Genomic DNA, 13670 nt, shown 5'->3' with positions numbered 1-13670 from the left:
GTCCAAGCATTGTTCCTGGATTTAGTGTTCCTCATACCAGGCCTCAATTTGCCTGATAAAGTCTAAGGGTTGATGCAGCTAAGGTGAAGGTCAAAAGAGACAACAAAGTAAAACTGAAAAACTCATTTAGCATTTAATGTCTGGTGAGTTTCCCCTTCTGTGTTCCACAGCAGCTACAAATGTCTGCTATAGTACTTTGTGCTGCACAATCGATGAAGCACAGGGACCGCCAGTTGTAACTGTAGCTGAATACAAGGTATAGCTCAGTGCTGTCTTATTTTGTCCATGTGAATCCCCTTACTGTTACAGCTCTGGGAAATGGTCCCCAGGACAGGTGGCTGTGGTTAAAGTATTAACTGTTTCATTGTTTTCTCAGGGCACAGGATGTCCTGGTGGCCTCTATGTCCTCTATCAGTCGTGTGTGCCCTCACACCATGTCCTGTAGGGTGGTGTACATTCTTTCAGTTTAATGCTGGAGACACGACCGTTATGACTTACAAGACAACCCCAATGCTGCTTCAGACACTTTGAATTTGAAAAAGCCCACATTAAGTAATAATAATAACCAGGGGCACAAGGAAACTGCAGGGCCACAGAGGGGATCCAGGGGAAGGTGTTACGCAGCATCAGTACAGCTACGGGCACTGCTTGGGACCAGAGAACAGTCCTTAGCCCTGTTTTAGCTAGTAACGTATTTGTAACCATAGGAACCATTTCTTCCTCAAATCAGTGAGAGGTACATCACGTACCCAGCTGGACTAAGTACGTTGATAATTTCAGTCCTAGGGTGTGTCTGCACCTGTGTAGGTACTTCACTAGCAGCCAATGAAGAACTACTGGTGTTTTTATGTAACTTGAAAGCAATGGGCTGTCCTCATTTGAGCACTGGTTCAGGTGAGAAAACTAGCAGGCAGATTATGCAGAGAATAATGTTCAATGAAAGGGATATTTCAAGATATTTTCAAGCATCCAACTCCAAGTTTAGTCTGGATGGCAGTTTTGCAATATGCGTTGCACCCTACTGCTAAATTAATGGAAATATATGGGAAGCATTTTTAAATCCTGAAGTATAATGTGGAAGAGGATTCCCCCCCACCACCATCTCTGCAGTCCAATTGTATCTTTTAAAAATGAATCATTAACATTTTAACTTTCCTACTGTGAATGATAGCATGCTAAATTAAAAGATGGTGGTCTCTTATGAATTATCTTCAGATCTAAGATCATATCTTTCTAGTAAGTATTATGTCTTTTACTTTAAAGAACTGTAAGAATTTCAGCCTCAAAGAACTAGGTAGCCTTATGGTCACTGTGGACATTGTGTATACTCGCCTTTGGATAATAGAACAAGACCCATAAGGATCATGGTTTTATTTTTGCAAATGTGGAAAATAAAATCTGTCTTTTATTATTTTCACCTTCAATAGCTCTTCTAATGATCAGAAATTAAAATGTGTAGTTATTTTACACAGATTCAAGATTTTTATATTCTTAAGCAGTTTATATAATTTAATGTTTAAAATCCTGTATATGTCCTTTGTATTGCTCTAGAGTTGATGGAGTATTCCCCCTGGAAAGTGGAAAATGTTGTTCAGTGTTTTCTTGTTTTCAGATGATAAAAATAGTATTCTAACATTACAGAATAAGGGAAATATGACAATCCCCTATTATTTGCTTAGTCAATTGATAATGTAGCTATCACAAAAAGGCAGCTGTAATATTACTTTACCTGCCTTGTGCAGAAAGTATAATTCAATTGCATTTTGAATCAATAGAGCAGCACTTTACAATTTTATTATACATATTTTCCATGGAAAGAACCAGCATTGAAACACCACTGATGCAAGGTAAAAACTTAGGAAATGTTACCTTCTATTTCTTTTGCAGCTCTTGTCCCCCTGGATTTTTATATGCATACCACAACTGTGGAATAATTATAGAGATACAAAGTAGCTGGCAAGACCTGGCCTTATCATTGACAGTGTTCTGGTGAAGCTATGACAATTTTTTTTACTTTGTTCTGGTGGCTCTGAAGCTGATAAGATCTTCCTGATATACAGAGTTTAAGAGAACAATTTATGTTTATTTAACATCTGCACTGTAACCATTTTCTGCAGAGAGCTTTTACCATGATGATGTTGCAAATAAAAGTGACCTTGAAAGATTTTTAAATTATTATTTATCAAAATAAGCTGAACTTATTAGTCATCACTTTTAAATTTAAACTAGTTGTTAAAAGATATGGTGAGTCTGAAGCGTGCTTAATTATTTTGCCCTTCATTTTGCCCTCTTAAAAACATTACATGAGGCACTATCTTTTTGATTATGGGAGTTGTCATCTTGGAGCTGTATCTAGTTTCCTTAATAGGACCTTGGAAACACCATTTGTAAGCAGTTGCCTCTTATTTTTTCTTCTTTTTTTCTTTTCAAATATTCTTGATATTTTCAAGACCTCAGCAGTAGTTATGTTAGGTGCAAAACACTATGACTGGAAACTATCCATTCACTTTTGATCAGTGAATTGAACAGAGCTTGTGAGACTTGTACTTTAATGGAAAACATTGGCTAAATTGTATTTTATTGATAATTCCTACAGTTTGAGTTAAAACTTTTTGATAGTGAGTAAAGCAGAATTATTTTTCTAAATTTCAAACCTGATGAAAACTTTCTGAAACAAACTACACTGGAATTTTAGGTAAATGAATGATCAAAATACTCGACTCTACTTCCCATGACCCTGCGCCATTCTCAGTGGAACAGGAAAAAGTATCGTGATCACATTAAGCAAGTGCTAATGAGTGCACGTGGGACCTAGATATGGTCAGATTTCTGCTTTTCAAACATGGGGAACTGCAGTAGAGGAAACTAAGGGGTAAAACCACAAGGACTGAAATAACTGTGTGCTTATGTCTGACTTACCAAGAGATGAGAACAGAGCCTGTGTCACCTGAGAGAGATCCCATCCCTTGTACAGGGACAAACCAACTGAAAAGTAATATGTCTTTATAAACCATCCTGAAATGTTATGAGAAATCTAACTCTCTAATATCTGAAGATTACTCAACTGAGTGCTATGTGACTATCACAGAGGTATTAAATTGACTGTTCCCTTATGAAATGCAGGGGTAGGCTTGTGATGCAGATTCTTTCAGTAGTTAAAATTACAGGGGGAAACACAAAGCACAGTGAGGAAAAATTCCAGTTATGTTTTGAAGGAGGACAATACTTGCTTCGCAGCTTTCTGAACAGTCATAACTCCTGGGGCTGCTGCAGCCTGCCCCAGCTTGCCCAGAAAACTCCTGGGAGATGACTTAAATGTGTGACACTGCCTGAGCTCTGCAATTTTGTTGCCCAGGCTCCAGCTGCTTTGTTGCAAGAATGAGGATGTTCTGTAAATCCTGTGCCATGGATGGCATCCTATACTGGGCACCCAAACTGCCATAATGTGACCAAACAGGGCCCCAGCTGCTGGGCTTTGAGTTGAAGAGCTTGTATAAATGCTCTGTATTGCTTTATGCATCATTGTGCAGATTTCTTGCATTCCTTGGCAACTATTTAGCTGAATAAGGAAGAAACGTATTTTGTTGAGGTTTTGAAGTCACTGCAACATTTATGCCTCTGCTTAGCTTTATCCTAGGAGAGAGGCATAAGTTGTTAAGCTGAAATATCTTTTGAGCTGAATTCTTTCTACACTTGGTTTCACCTTTCTGACTAAGTTTCTGTGCTTTTTAAAAGGAAATGACACTTGCCTGATTTATTGTGTAATATCAGGGATATTAAAAATTACTAAAAGTTATAGGTATTACTAGATTAACTTGTAATTCATGGTACTTAATTTGCTTTTCAGTTAACATTTAGAAGAATATTTCTTGTTCTGAGAAGTGACCTAAGAAAAATAATTTCTTTACCAAAAAATGTTAAGGTATAATAGCGAGTGGAGAAATCAAAAAACATATGCTGTGCATCTCGTTAGTCACAGCCTGGTAGTGGAAACTTGTGTTGCTGGCAAAAAGGTACTTAATGTATTTCATGCACTTGCAAGCTAAAAATTGCCATTTTATGGTAATACTTATAATCTCATCCAAGTTGGTCATGCACTTCTGAGTATCTCCAATTAACAAGACTGGCCTCTTCAAACTCTGAAGCTGGGAATTAATTACACTCAGTTTTTGACTATGTCTCCTTTGTCATTGGCAGTCAGGTGGAAGGAAATGTGTGATCACTCTAAGTGAAAGATCAATCTGAAAATAATTGTCAGATTGCAGAAAGAATATACATTTTAAAATGAAACAATATTTTCTAAAATGCAGAAAATGTTTTGTGAAATATCAGAGCTCAAGTCAATATCTGAAATTTCATTAAATTCAATGAGCCCAGGGTATCTTATTTGTGGATTCCATGGTAATATATGACAAATGACAAAACTCGAACAGAGTAGTAGCATAGGGCTTACATGTTTGTTGATCCTTTTTTTGATCCTAGAACTAAGGTCAAAATTATTATTTTCTTCTTGGAAACGGACTTTCTGGGGAAAAAAATAAAAAAAAGAGAAAAAAATGTGTGAAATAATAACACTAGGTATTTTGCTGTGCTGCCTTTTGGACTGTATGAATGTACCCTCTTTACAAAGATTTTAGTACTGTAATGGTCTGAATTGCCTGACTGAGCTGCAGCTTTCCTGTGTTCTTTTACTCCAGATAACTGCGTACTACACTTTGCCTTGCTTATACCACTTCAACTACTGTTACTATTGTTGCAGTTAAATGTTAATTTACCTATTTTAAAGACAAATTGCCATGAAAAGTAAATGCCACGCACACATACCATTTCAATATTTAGCAATAGATCTAGGAATTGTAGAGTAAACTAGTTAGTAGGCAGATCCACCATAAAGCTAACCCTGCAAAACCCCTGCAGATTGGCCTGTGTTGGACGTGTGAGTGGAGTGTAGAGTGAGCTTGCTCTGGTGTAACATTACCATTAGATCCTGTCTGAGGAGGGGACAGGAACTTATGGACATGGGGAAATGAGTGTGAGATCTTTCCATTCAGGGGCAGCCAAATGCTCTGTTTATACTGCCTCAGCCATAATTTCAAAGTGATCGATAAAACCTTGTAGTTGCATTAAGCCCTTGTCCATGATGTGTACCACACTATGTCATAAAAAATCGGATGTTCCCAAATGCTAGAATTTGCTGCATGAAAATGGGAGTATAGAAAAGCCCAAAGGTTTTTGGCTCGGTTCAGTGTTTTCACTGACCTCAAGGGTCCTGCATTGTATGTCCTTCAAAACAAAACCTACTACTAACACGTCAACTGTATATCACCTGATGCCGTAATTACAATAAAAACACACATGAAAGAGAAAGAGGAGAAACATTATGTGGGATGACCTCCTCACCAATTTTTACTGCAACAGAGGTCATAGTATAAAAGATATATTGACTGTTCTGATTGTCAAAGGACATTTTGCTCTGAAGTAAATTCCACAGCATGTTGGTGCCCACATCCTTGGGATGTTTAGAAAACTAGTAACTGAACAATCAAGCATGCAGTTGCAGTACATAAGGGCAAGGTCAAAACCATGTGAAAACATGCATGTATTTTTTTTACATACACCAAAAAGCACAAGACTGACCTTAGCCCTGTGGCACTTCAGACATGGAGCAGGAATGTGCAGCACAAGTCATAGTGCTTTCCGCTCTGTGGGTTTGTTTGTGGCATACATAAAGTCATGCTAGCTGCCCTTTCTGAAGGAAAGCAGATAAATATTCTTTGTACAAAAATACCTGTTGGAGATCTGCATCTCGGTTAGAGGGTAAAAGATTCAACTTTCCTTCATTAGTAAAACCTTAGGTGAAATTTCAGCTGGAAAGGGGCGGGGATTTCCAGACGTGATCAGAAAATGCGTTGCAGAAAAAAACTATCAGAAAGCAAGACTGCAAACAGGGTAATCATGCTTCATAAGAATTTGCCAGAGAAAAAGCCAAAACCATGTACTTTCTCTTGGACTGTTGACGAGAAACAGTTCCAAAACTGTCCGTTTAGTCTGAAAATTGAATGAGAAAGAAATAAAGAAAGGACTGTTCACCTGCTGAGGGGGTTCTCCCTCCTTACCTGCTTAAACTAAATACAAGATTTCTATCTTCTTCAGGTTAGGGTAGCGTGTAGGATCATAGAAATACCTCTTTCACTCCAGAGGGCTCAGGAAACTTTTGAAAGAAAAATATTTTACCTGAGGAGTTCCACAGAAAAGTGTGCAAGGAAACCACATCCCAACATTTCTCTGTCTGATCTTGCTCATTGTATGGGAAAGAACAACCTCCTAGCTCACAGTTTCAGATCAGTTACAAGGTGGATGTTATGAGGTCAAGGTTGCTGGTTGAAATATCTTATTGACCCATTGAGCAGAAACTGTGGAGCTGAGGCAGACCCAGACCCCAAACATGTGGTCACTATCTTCTTTCGGAAATTACTGTTTACAGTGCTTGTAAAGTCAAAGACTTAAAATTCAATCGTACTATATTATTAAGCAAAAAAAAAAAAAGCCACAGTTTCTGAGGTTTAAGGGGGTATTGCATAACTCTCATCATTTTGTGATGCGCAGATCATCAGCTATGGCCTAAACTCTGTCATTTTCTTGTTTATATTCTGGAAGAGATTGGAAAATCACTGCTGGTTGAGTTGTATGTGTCACAAATGTGATGGAAAAGTAGATGATGGCCAGGACAAAGTCTCTGCACGAAGTCGTGTGGATCCTTTGATAAGCAGGACCTATCCATGTTTTAATATAATTTAGTGTCAGGCTATGATTGCAGCAAGAATCACTAAACGTACTACAAAGGAAAGTGATAGATTCTGCATCTCTATAGTATTTGGGGCTTAGATATGAATCCTTTTTTGGGAGAAAAGGTTTAGCTGAGCAATGGTAGTTTAATAAACAGGGACAGGCAATGGTCTTTAGACAGTGTGACATTTCCGGTTTTGCTCTGTGAAGGCCAGGCAAAGATTACCATTCTGATGGCTTGCAAATTTTGTACTTATCTATGAATGTGAATCATAAAAAATTTGAATCAAAATCAGTTCAGACCTTGTTTCTTTGTCAATTGTGCAGGCAGGATATGATAGCTCTGAACATAATTACTTTTGGTATTATATTTCTGAGGTCTGTCAAGTGTAATACCCTCTTATTGTCAATTTTTTAAGAAATTCACCCTGTCCTATCACTGTAAGTATTTGATCATAGAGGAAGAAGTGGATTAAATATGTTTAGTATTCTCTTTGATACTAAATAGCATGAACCGCTAGGAATTTGTAGCAGTAAATATTAATATCACTGTCTACATCAAAATGTGTTAAATATGTCTTATTTTATTATATATTAAATACATCATGCATATATTTTCTATACATGGTGCAGGGACTTCCACATCTGTTTCTTAGGATAAGATAATTTGATGATTGAGCAAGGATCTTAAGATATAAACCCCTGAATTCTTGACAGACTGACATGAAATTTGAGGGGAACAGAAAGGAAGGCTGAGGAAACATCCTATCTGTTCCTCAGGAAGCATTTGTGCGGACAGTGTCTGAATGAATATCTGGATTTATTTTTTTAGTGACTTCCTGGAAAATCCAAAGCCTTTGTTTTTTTTGACAAGTCTAGTCTAAGATCCTTCCTGAACAGGAACACATGCTTTTTAATTATTCTACAAGGCCCTTACAATACAGGAAAAATGTGAATCAAAAAGTGTTGAAAATCCTTACAAGATTTTAGAGACTGACTTTAAGTGTTAATCAGTCTGACTATACTTAGACAAGATCAGACGTCATTCAGGTCTGCGTTCAGGGGATGATAGCTGTGTTTATGGAAAGCAGAAATGAAAAATTAAGACTTCTTAAGAAACCTTTACAATTGTATTAAATGATATTCATAAGTCAGTGTTGAATTTCAGTTTAGCCTTACATTGATAGAATGTCTTGTATGAATGTAGAGTGAATTGAAATGTTGTCTAGTCAATACAGTGAAGGAACATTTGCTGTAATCCCCAGCTACAAAGTGACTAGTATCTTGTTAGCAGTATAATAATGTATATTGGCAGTTTATTTTCTGATGAAATATGAATATGATATGATTTTAGTTGTAAAGCTTGTGGAAGATTTTTGCAAGAGTTTGAAGACAATGCTACTTTTTCTTTGGAAAAGTTATATTAATTTATTAATATATTAATTTATTAATTTTTTGGGAAGTTTTCTATTTATTTTTTTTTAATTACCTTCAGCTCCTCAAAATGAATAACAAAAGCAGTGTAAAATTGCTGGGATACCATTCCAATAATTTTAAATAACTTTGAGTCCAGAACATATTACATGTGTTTTGTTCATCTCTGGTTTGATATGTGTTATACCTGCTTTAAGAAGTGATTTTGCTTTCTTTTAGAGCTGAAACATGAGATCTATGTTTGGAGACTGACTGCACAGCGCATTAATCCAGCCAGCAGAGAGGAAACTGCTGTGAAATGCCTCTTGATGCAGAAGGTGCTGACCCTGGAGATGCTCTTGAGGAAGAAGCTGAGGACGTTTCACAGGTGAGTGAGGGCTGATGTGTTTCACTCCCTTCTCCGAGCCCTCAGCAGGGACAAACTGAAGGTCTGGGCGGTTTGTTGGACTAACAGGGAGCTCCTGCACATCTTAGTCTATAGCCAGGAATGATACTGTGGCTTTGCTAACATCAGAGGTATTATTTCTCTTTCCTTAAATGAGCCAAGGAGTCAGCAATTTTTAGGCATGGCTAAAAATGAACACTTCAGGGATCTTTACTGGGGCAAGACTTCTGTTTTCAGTTATCTCTTGATCAGATGCATGTTGGAGCAGATATGTAGAGCTACTCTCCATCTCAGTACAACACAAAGACTTTAGAACAAACTTATGTGTTTTGGAAGATCTATGTTGATATGACCTAAATATAAAGCCCTAGAAATTTCAAGTAGTTTTGTTTTAGAAAGATCAAAAGTATGTCATAAGATCTTTCCATGCAGTAGTGGCCTCAGTGTAGTAGTGTTGCAATTTCTTTTTTTCTTTTGCTGAAAAATTCAATTGTTCTCCAGTGAATTGTTGAATTTGAAAAAATATGTCACCAGTGAATTAATGTATTTTAAAATATTTTCACAATCCAATCCTAAGCGTGAACCTAAATGCAGGCTTGATTAACTGTTTATGTATAGAAAATAAATTGTTTTTACCAAATTAATCTTACAAAATTGTGAAACATTTACTTTAAGTTAGACAAATAAAAGCTGTTATACTATGGAATATGATGACTGAGAATACTAGTTATAACCACTCTGAAAATGAATTGACTAAACTAAAGTGAAACCAAAATGATTAATTTTTGTCAATAAACATGCTACATAAGCAGTATGAACAAGAACATGTAAATACAATTTCTTTAACTATTTCAGTAACAAGGTCACTTATTTACAGAATTCACTGATATTGTGCATTTTGAATGAAGTAACAATATTACTACTTAAAGACAAAAGAAACTGTCAAAATCACCTTTTAAAAAGATTATACCAGATTATTAGACTTCATGACACTCTAAAGATGACACTTCTGAACTGTAAATAAAAATAGTATATTTTATCTTTGAAGTCAGAATTTCTCCAGCACAGTACATTTACAGCAATGTAAAAAGTCATTAGCATTTACAGCAGTGCTCCTGAACTGCAAACCCCAAGGTTTTTCGCTGGAGGTCTGACTATGCTGATAACACAATAAGGTTATTTGGATCTTAAAAAGTTCATTATAAAATGCAAATGTAAAACATATGTGTTCTGACTTGTTGATGTTTGCACATGCCCCTTGTTTTATCGCAGCAGGGCATACATCAACTCCTGAAACTATTAAGGGGACTACATATTTCATGTAGTCACATCCTGTACTGAGGTTTGTACTCTGGAGGCAGCTGCTTCCAAACCTGTGGAACTATTAATGAATTAAGTGGTTTGTGAATAGGTGGAGTGTGTTACAAAAGTAGAGTATTAAGTGAACGCTCATGGGAATTTTGCTGTTGGCTGTAAGAAGGCCATGGCTCTTTTTGTGGTATGAGTTACTCTGTACCAGGGAAAGGGTGAACTGTATGTTATAAGAGAGATTTATGCCAGCACTCTTGGCAGAGATCTAATTTAACTCTGGAAAAAAGCAGGTGTCATTTTCTTTCAGGCAAATTTCACAAGAAGATAAAAACTGGGAAACAAATATTCAAGAACTCCAGAAGAAAGTAAGTAGATTTTTTTTTTCAGTAGCAGTATACATGGACTTATGCCTTTATTAAGAGAATGTGCTTTGAATCCAAAGGAAATGTAATATCTCTCATGATGGCAGCAATGCTGGCAGACAGGCTGGTTTCTTAGTGGGACAGAGTTACTGAACCACATTTTGAAGTTACAGTAGGTTTTATACTTTTGTTCCTCAGAAAATTGTCATTTAAAGGATCAGTAAATGATTCAGCAGTGTGTTTTTAAAATTTTAATCCACGGCCGGAAAGACTCAGAAGGTGTCAAAAGTTTGTTTATAACCATGATGCATGATGATAGAGTACAGTCCTGCTGATGTACCAAATACAGACTAATTTACTACACTGTCTGTGACATGTGTGCTTTATTATTCAAGTAGAGATACTCGGATAAATCCTGTTCTCCTTGCTGTGCACATATTAACACCGCTTAAGCCTTTATGCCGAAGCTGGGTCTGATGAGGTGTAAACTCTGTGGTGGGATTAATTTCACGTCACATCCTCTCCACTACATGGGCATCACTAATGAATCCAGGCCTGTGTTTGGGAGTTCAAATCCTTGACTGGGACATTACTATCCTATGTGTCACACTGAAACAGAGAAAACCAAGAGGATTTCTTACTAGGCTCTACAGTTTTTTTCCTAGGTATTACATAGAAGACAACCTTTCAAAGAACAGAGACTTACCTGTGCTTTAGTAAAGCTTTAAACTATTTAAACATTTCTTTTATGCTGAAGAGCAACATACGATACAGGAACAAAAGTTTGTTTTTCACATGTACTGTGAAATCCATGCATAGTAGAGAGCTCCTTCTTTAATACAGTTCTTAATTTTTTTTCTCCCTGTCTACAGCACAAAATAACAGACAAAATTCTTCTCATCAAATGCCTGGCTGTGCTGGGATGTGTTATTCTTATGTTTTTTCTCAACTCATTTGTTCCAGGCATCTACCTAGATCTTGGTAAGTCTCATAGTTTTGCTCTGTCTAGGTAAAAAAACCACACCACATTCCCCCCCTATTCCCAATAATATTTTTCTGAGTCTGGATCTTTTCAGAAAGTCCTTTCTTGTATGTCTTTGGTCTCATAATTCCATTAGGTTAATCAGAACAGCAGTTTCTCAGAACAGATTTGCAAAGAGCAGTCACGTCCCAGTCACCCCAGGAGGAATAATAGAGAGAGCTCATGACTACATTTTTCTCACTTCCTAATATGAAGGACCTGGGTAAACATTACAGAATGAGCGAATTTGACCTTGGTGTCATTGTTCTGTAGGTTCGAGTGAATGGCCAAGATGCATTATGGTAATCAGTAAATAATAATGCCACAGAAAACCAAAATAATAGTTTGGTATTGTTTCCTAAGTATAGATAACTCTTTGTTCAACTTCCAGTCTCCATTACTTTATCACTAGAATAAATATTTTTTCAAAATATAATCAGGAAGATGCTGTCTATGTGTATATGTTGTATGCATACTTTCTTTGTATCTACCTGCACTTGCAGATTTTTATATAGACATTTCTATACTAGCGTAAGGATAGGCTCTGCATATCTCAAAACCAAAACCAAATTAAATCTCACGTTTACCTTCTGAAGGACGGTCGTAAAACCTACCTGTGCCTTGCCCTACAAAAAGGTAAAAATAGTTTTTTGTCTGCTGAGTACTTGAAAGTTATGGAATTTCAGATTTACGTTTTTTCATGCAATCTGAATTCCCTCAAAGTGTATGCTCATGCAAGTGGCAGGAAGATGCAACAGTCTTGAAGAAAAATAACTCATAATCTATAAATCATTGATTGAATAATCATATACACAGATGCTATGTTAAAATCTATTTTTATTATGCATGATATAGACCTAATTATAGCTATACAATGGTGATCAAGTTGTAAACAAGACCTTCCATATCTGCTGCCGCTGCCACTTCTGGTAGATAAACTGGCTTAGAAAGGTACCAGTAACAGAAGGCTGTTCTCTCTGCTGGGACCTAGGGAAACAAGTGTTGTATATTGGTGGCACCAGTGGGAAGATAAGGGCAACTTTGTCTGAAGCAACATGTTTTAATAGGTACAGCTTTGCTACTAAATGCATTTGTTCCAGGGACTGACCCCCAGCCGTCAAGCCTTAGAGCTGCGTAATGGCTTGTGTCCACATTCCTCAGACTTTGTCCCTCCAGAGCAGACTGGACATATCTCCAGCATAGAACTTGGCCCTGTGTTTTCCTCTTGACATTGTATGCAGAGGTCAATTAATTTTTAGGTTCACAGTGGAGACAGTTTTGTAGGCTGGCAGAGACCATGAGGCTGAAGACATGTATCACTTTGGTCTGGTACATGTGATGGAGTTAGAGTGCATAAAGCCACCTGGGATAATATTGGAGTATTATAGTTAGAGTATCTCTCTAACTATAAAGGTTAGAGAGATACAAACCTGATGCAGACTCACCCATGCTGCTTTTTGGCTGTGAATCCCTGAAATAAATTGACTCCAGAACTGCACCTTGGTTTATTTTTCTCTCAGATGAAACAAGTTGGATCTTGTTTGGGAGCAAAGCAACACCTACCCAAGGGGTAGCCTGGGGGACCAAGACCTTGCTGTACGCTTGGGCTAAGCCATTATCTAACACCTAGCAAGACTTTGTTGGTATACAGGGGAAGTCCTGGTGCTCTGGAGCAGTATGAGGTTTGGAAAGAGGACGTGTCATCTAGGCTTTCTTCACCATTTCAGACAGTGCCACAGCTGCCATAGCAGCTTCCTTGTTCCAGAGTGTTTGCTGTGGAAATGGGCAATTTCAGCCTATAAAGACCATAGGTTGTTAAGACTTTAAAAGTCTTAACATATTACTGATGTAATATAATCACAAAAGTGCTAAGTTGTAGAAAGATGCAGAAACTGAAGACGCCTGAGGGTATTTGAAATCACAGTGGCTAAGAACTTAGGGAAGGAGTTCACATCAACAGTTTAAGAAATCTATTATCATCTTTACTTTTCTGTATCAGATAAGTGGGCACCGAATCATGTAGGATTTCTTAAATTAAACACAACATCTAAAAGAGTTTTCGAAAAGCCACGAGCAATCGGTAAAGACAACATAGCACTGGTTGCATATGTTCCTGATGAGATATTCTTCCAAAACTACAAAGTAGTTGGAGTCAATAGTAGAAGAAACTTAATAACTGATGATTGGTTTTTGCCTCTACTTTATGTCAGTAAAATAAATGGAAAAAAATGGCATGGTTGGTAATGCAGGTTTCTATTATTCACTAGCTGATCTTCAACTGCAACCTTGAAAGTAAATTTGGGCTATATGTGTTCTGTGTAATTTCCCCAGTTCTGTATTCATGGCAAACTTGTCAGATTAATGAAGATAT

The 13670-nt window shown here is 37.1% G+C and overlaps 1 protein-coding gene across 4 annotated transcripts in view; it reads left to right on the top strand.

The window, feature by feature from the left end:
* Positions 1–13670, top strand: part of OCA2 (OCA2 melanosomal transmembrane protein) — a 188547-nt gene that overhangs the window by 103942 nt on the left and 70935 nt on the right. For all 4 annotated transcript variants that reach the window (XM_009568932.2, XM_054079259.1, XM_054079270.1 and 1 more), the window contains 3 exons: positions 8440–8587; positions 10224–10281; positions 11151–11259. In XM_009568932.2, the coding sequence (XP_009567227.2) occupies positions 8440–8587; positions 10224–10281; positions 11151–11259 (315 nt within the window). The remainder of the gene's footprint in view (positions 1–8439; positions 8588–10223; positions 10282–11150; positions 11260–13670) is intronic.

The sequence above is a fragment of the Cuculus canorus genome, chromosome 1 (assembly GCF_017976375.1).
Source record: "Cuculus canorus isolate bCucCan1 chromosome 1, bCucCan1.pri, whole genome shotgun sequence".
NCBI lineage: Eukaryota > Metazoa > Chordata > Aves > Cuculiformes > Cuculidae > Cuculus > Cuculus canorus.
This window is presented reverse-complemented; position numbering and strand designations above follow the sequence as displayed.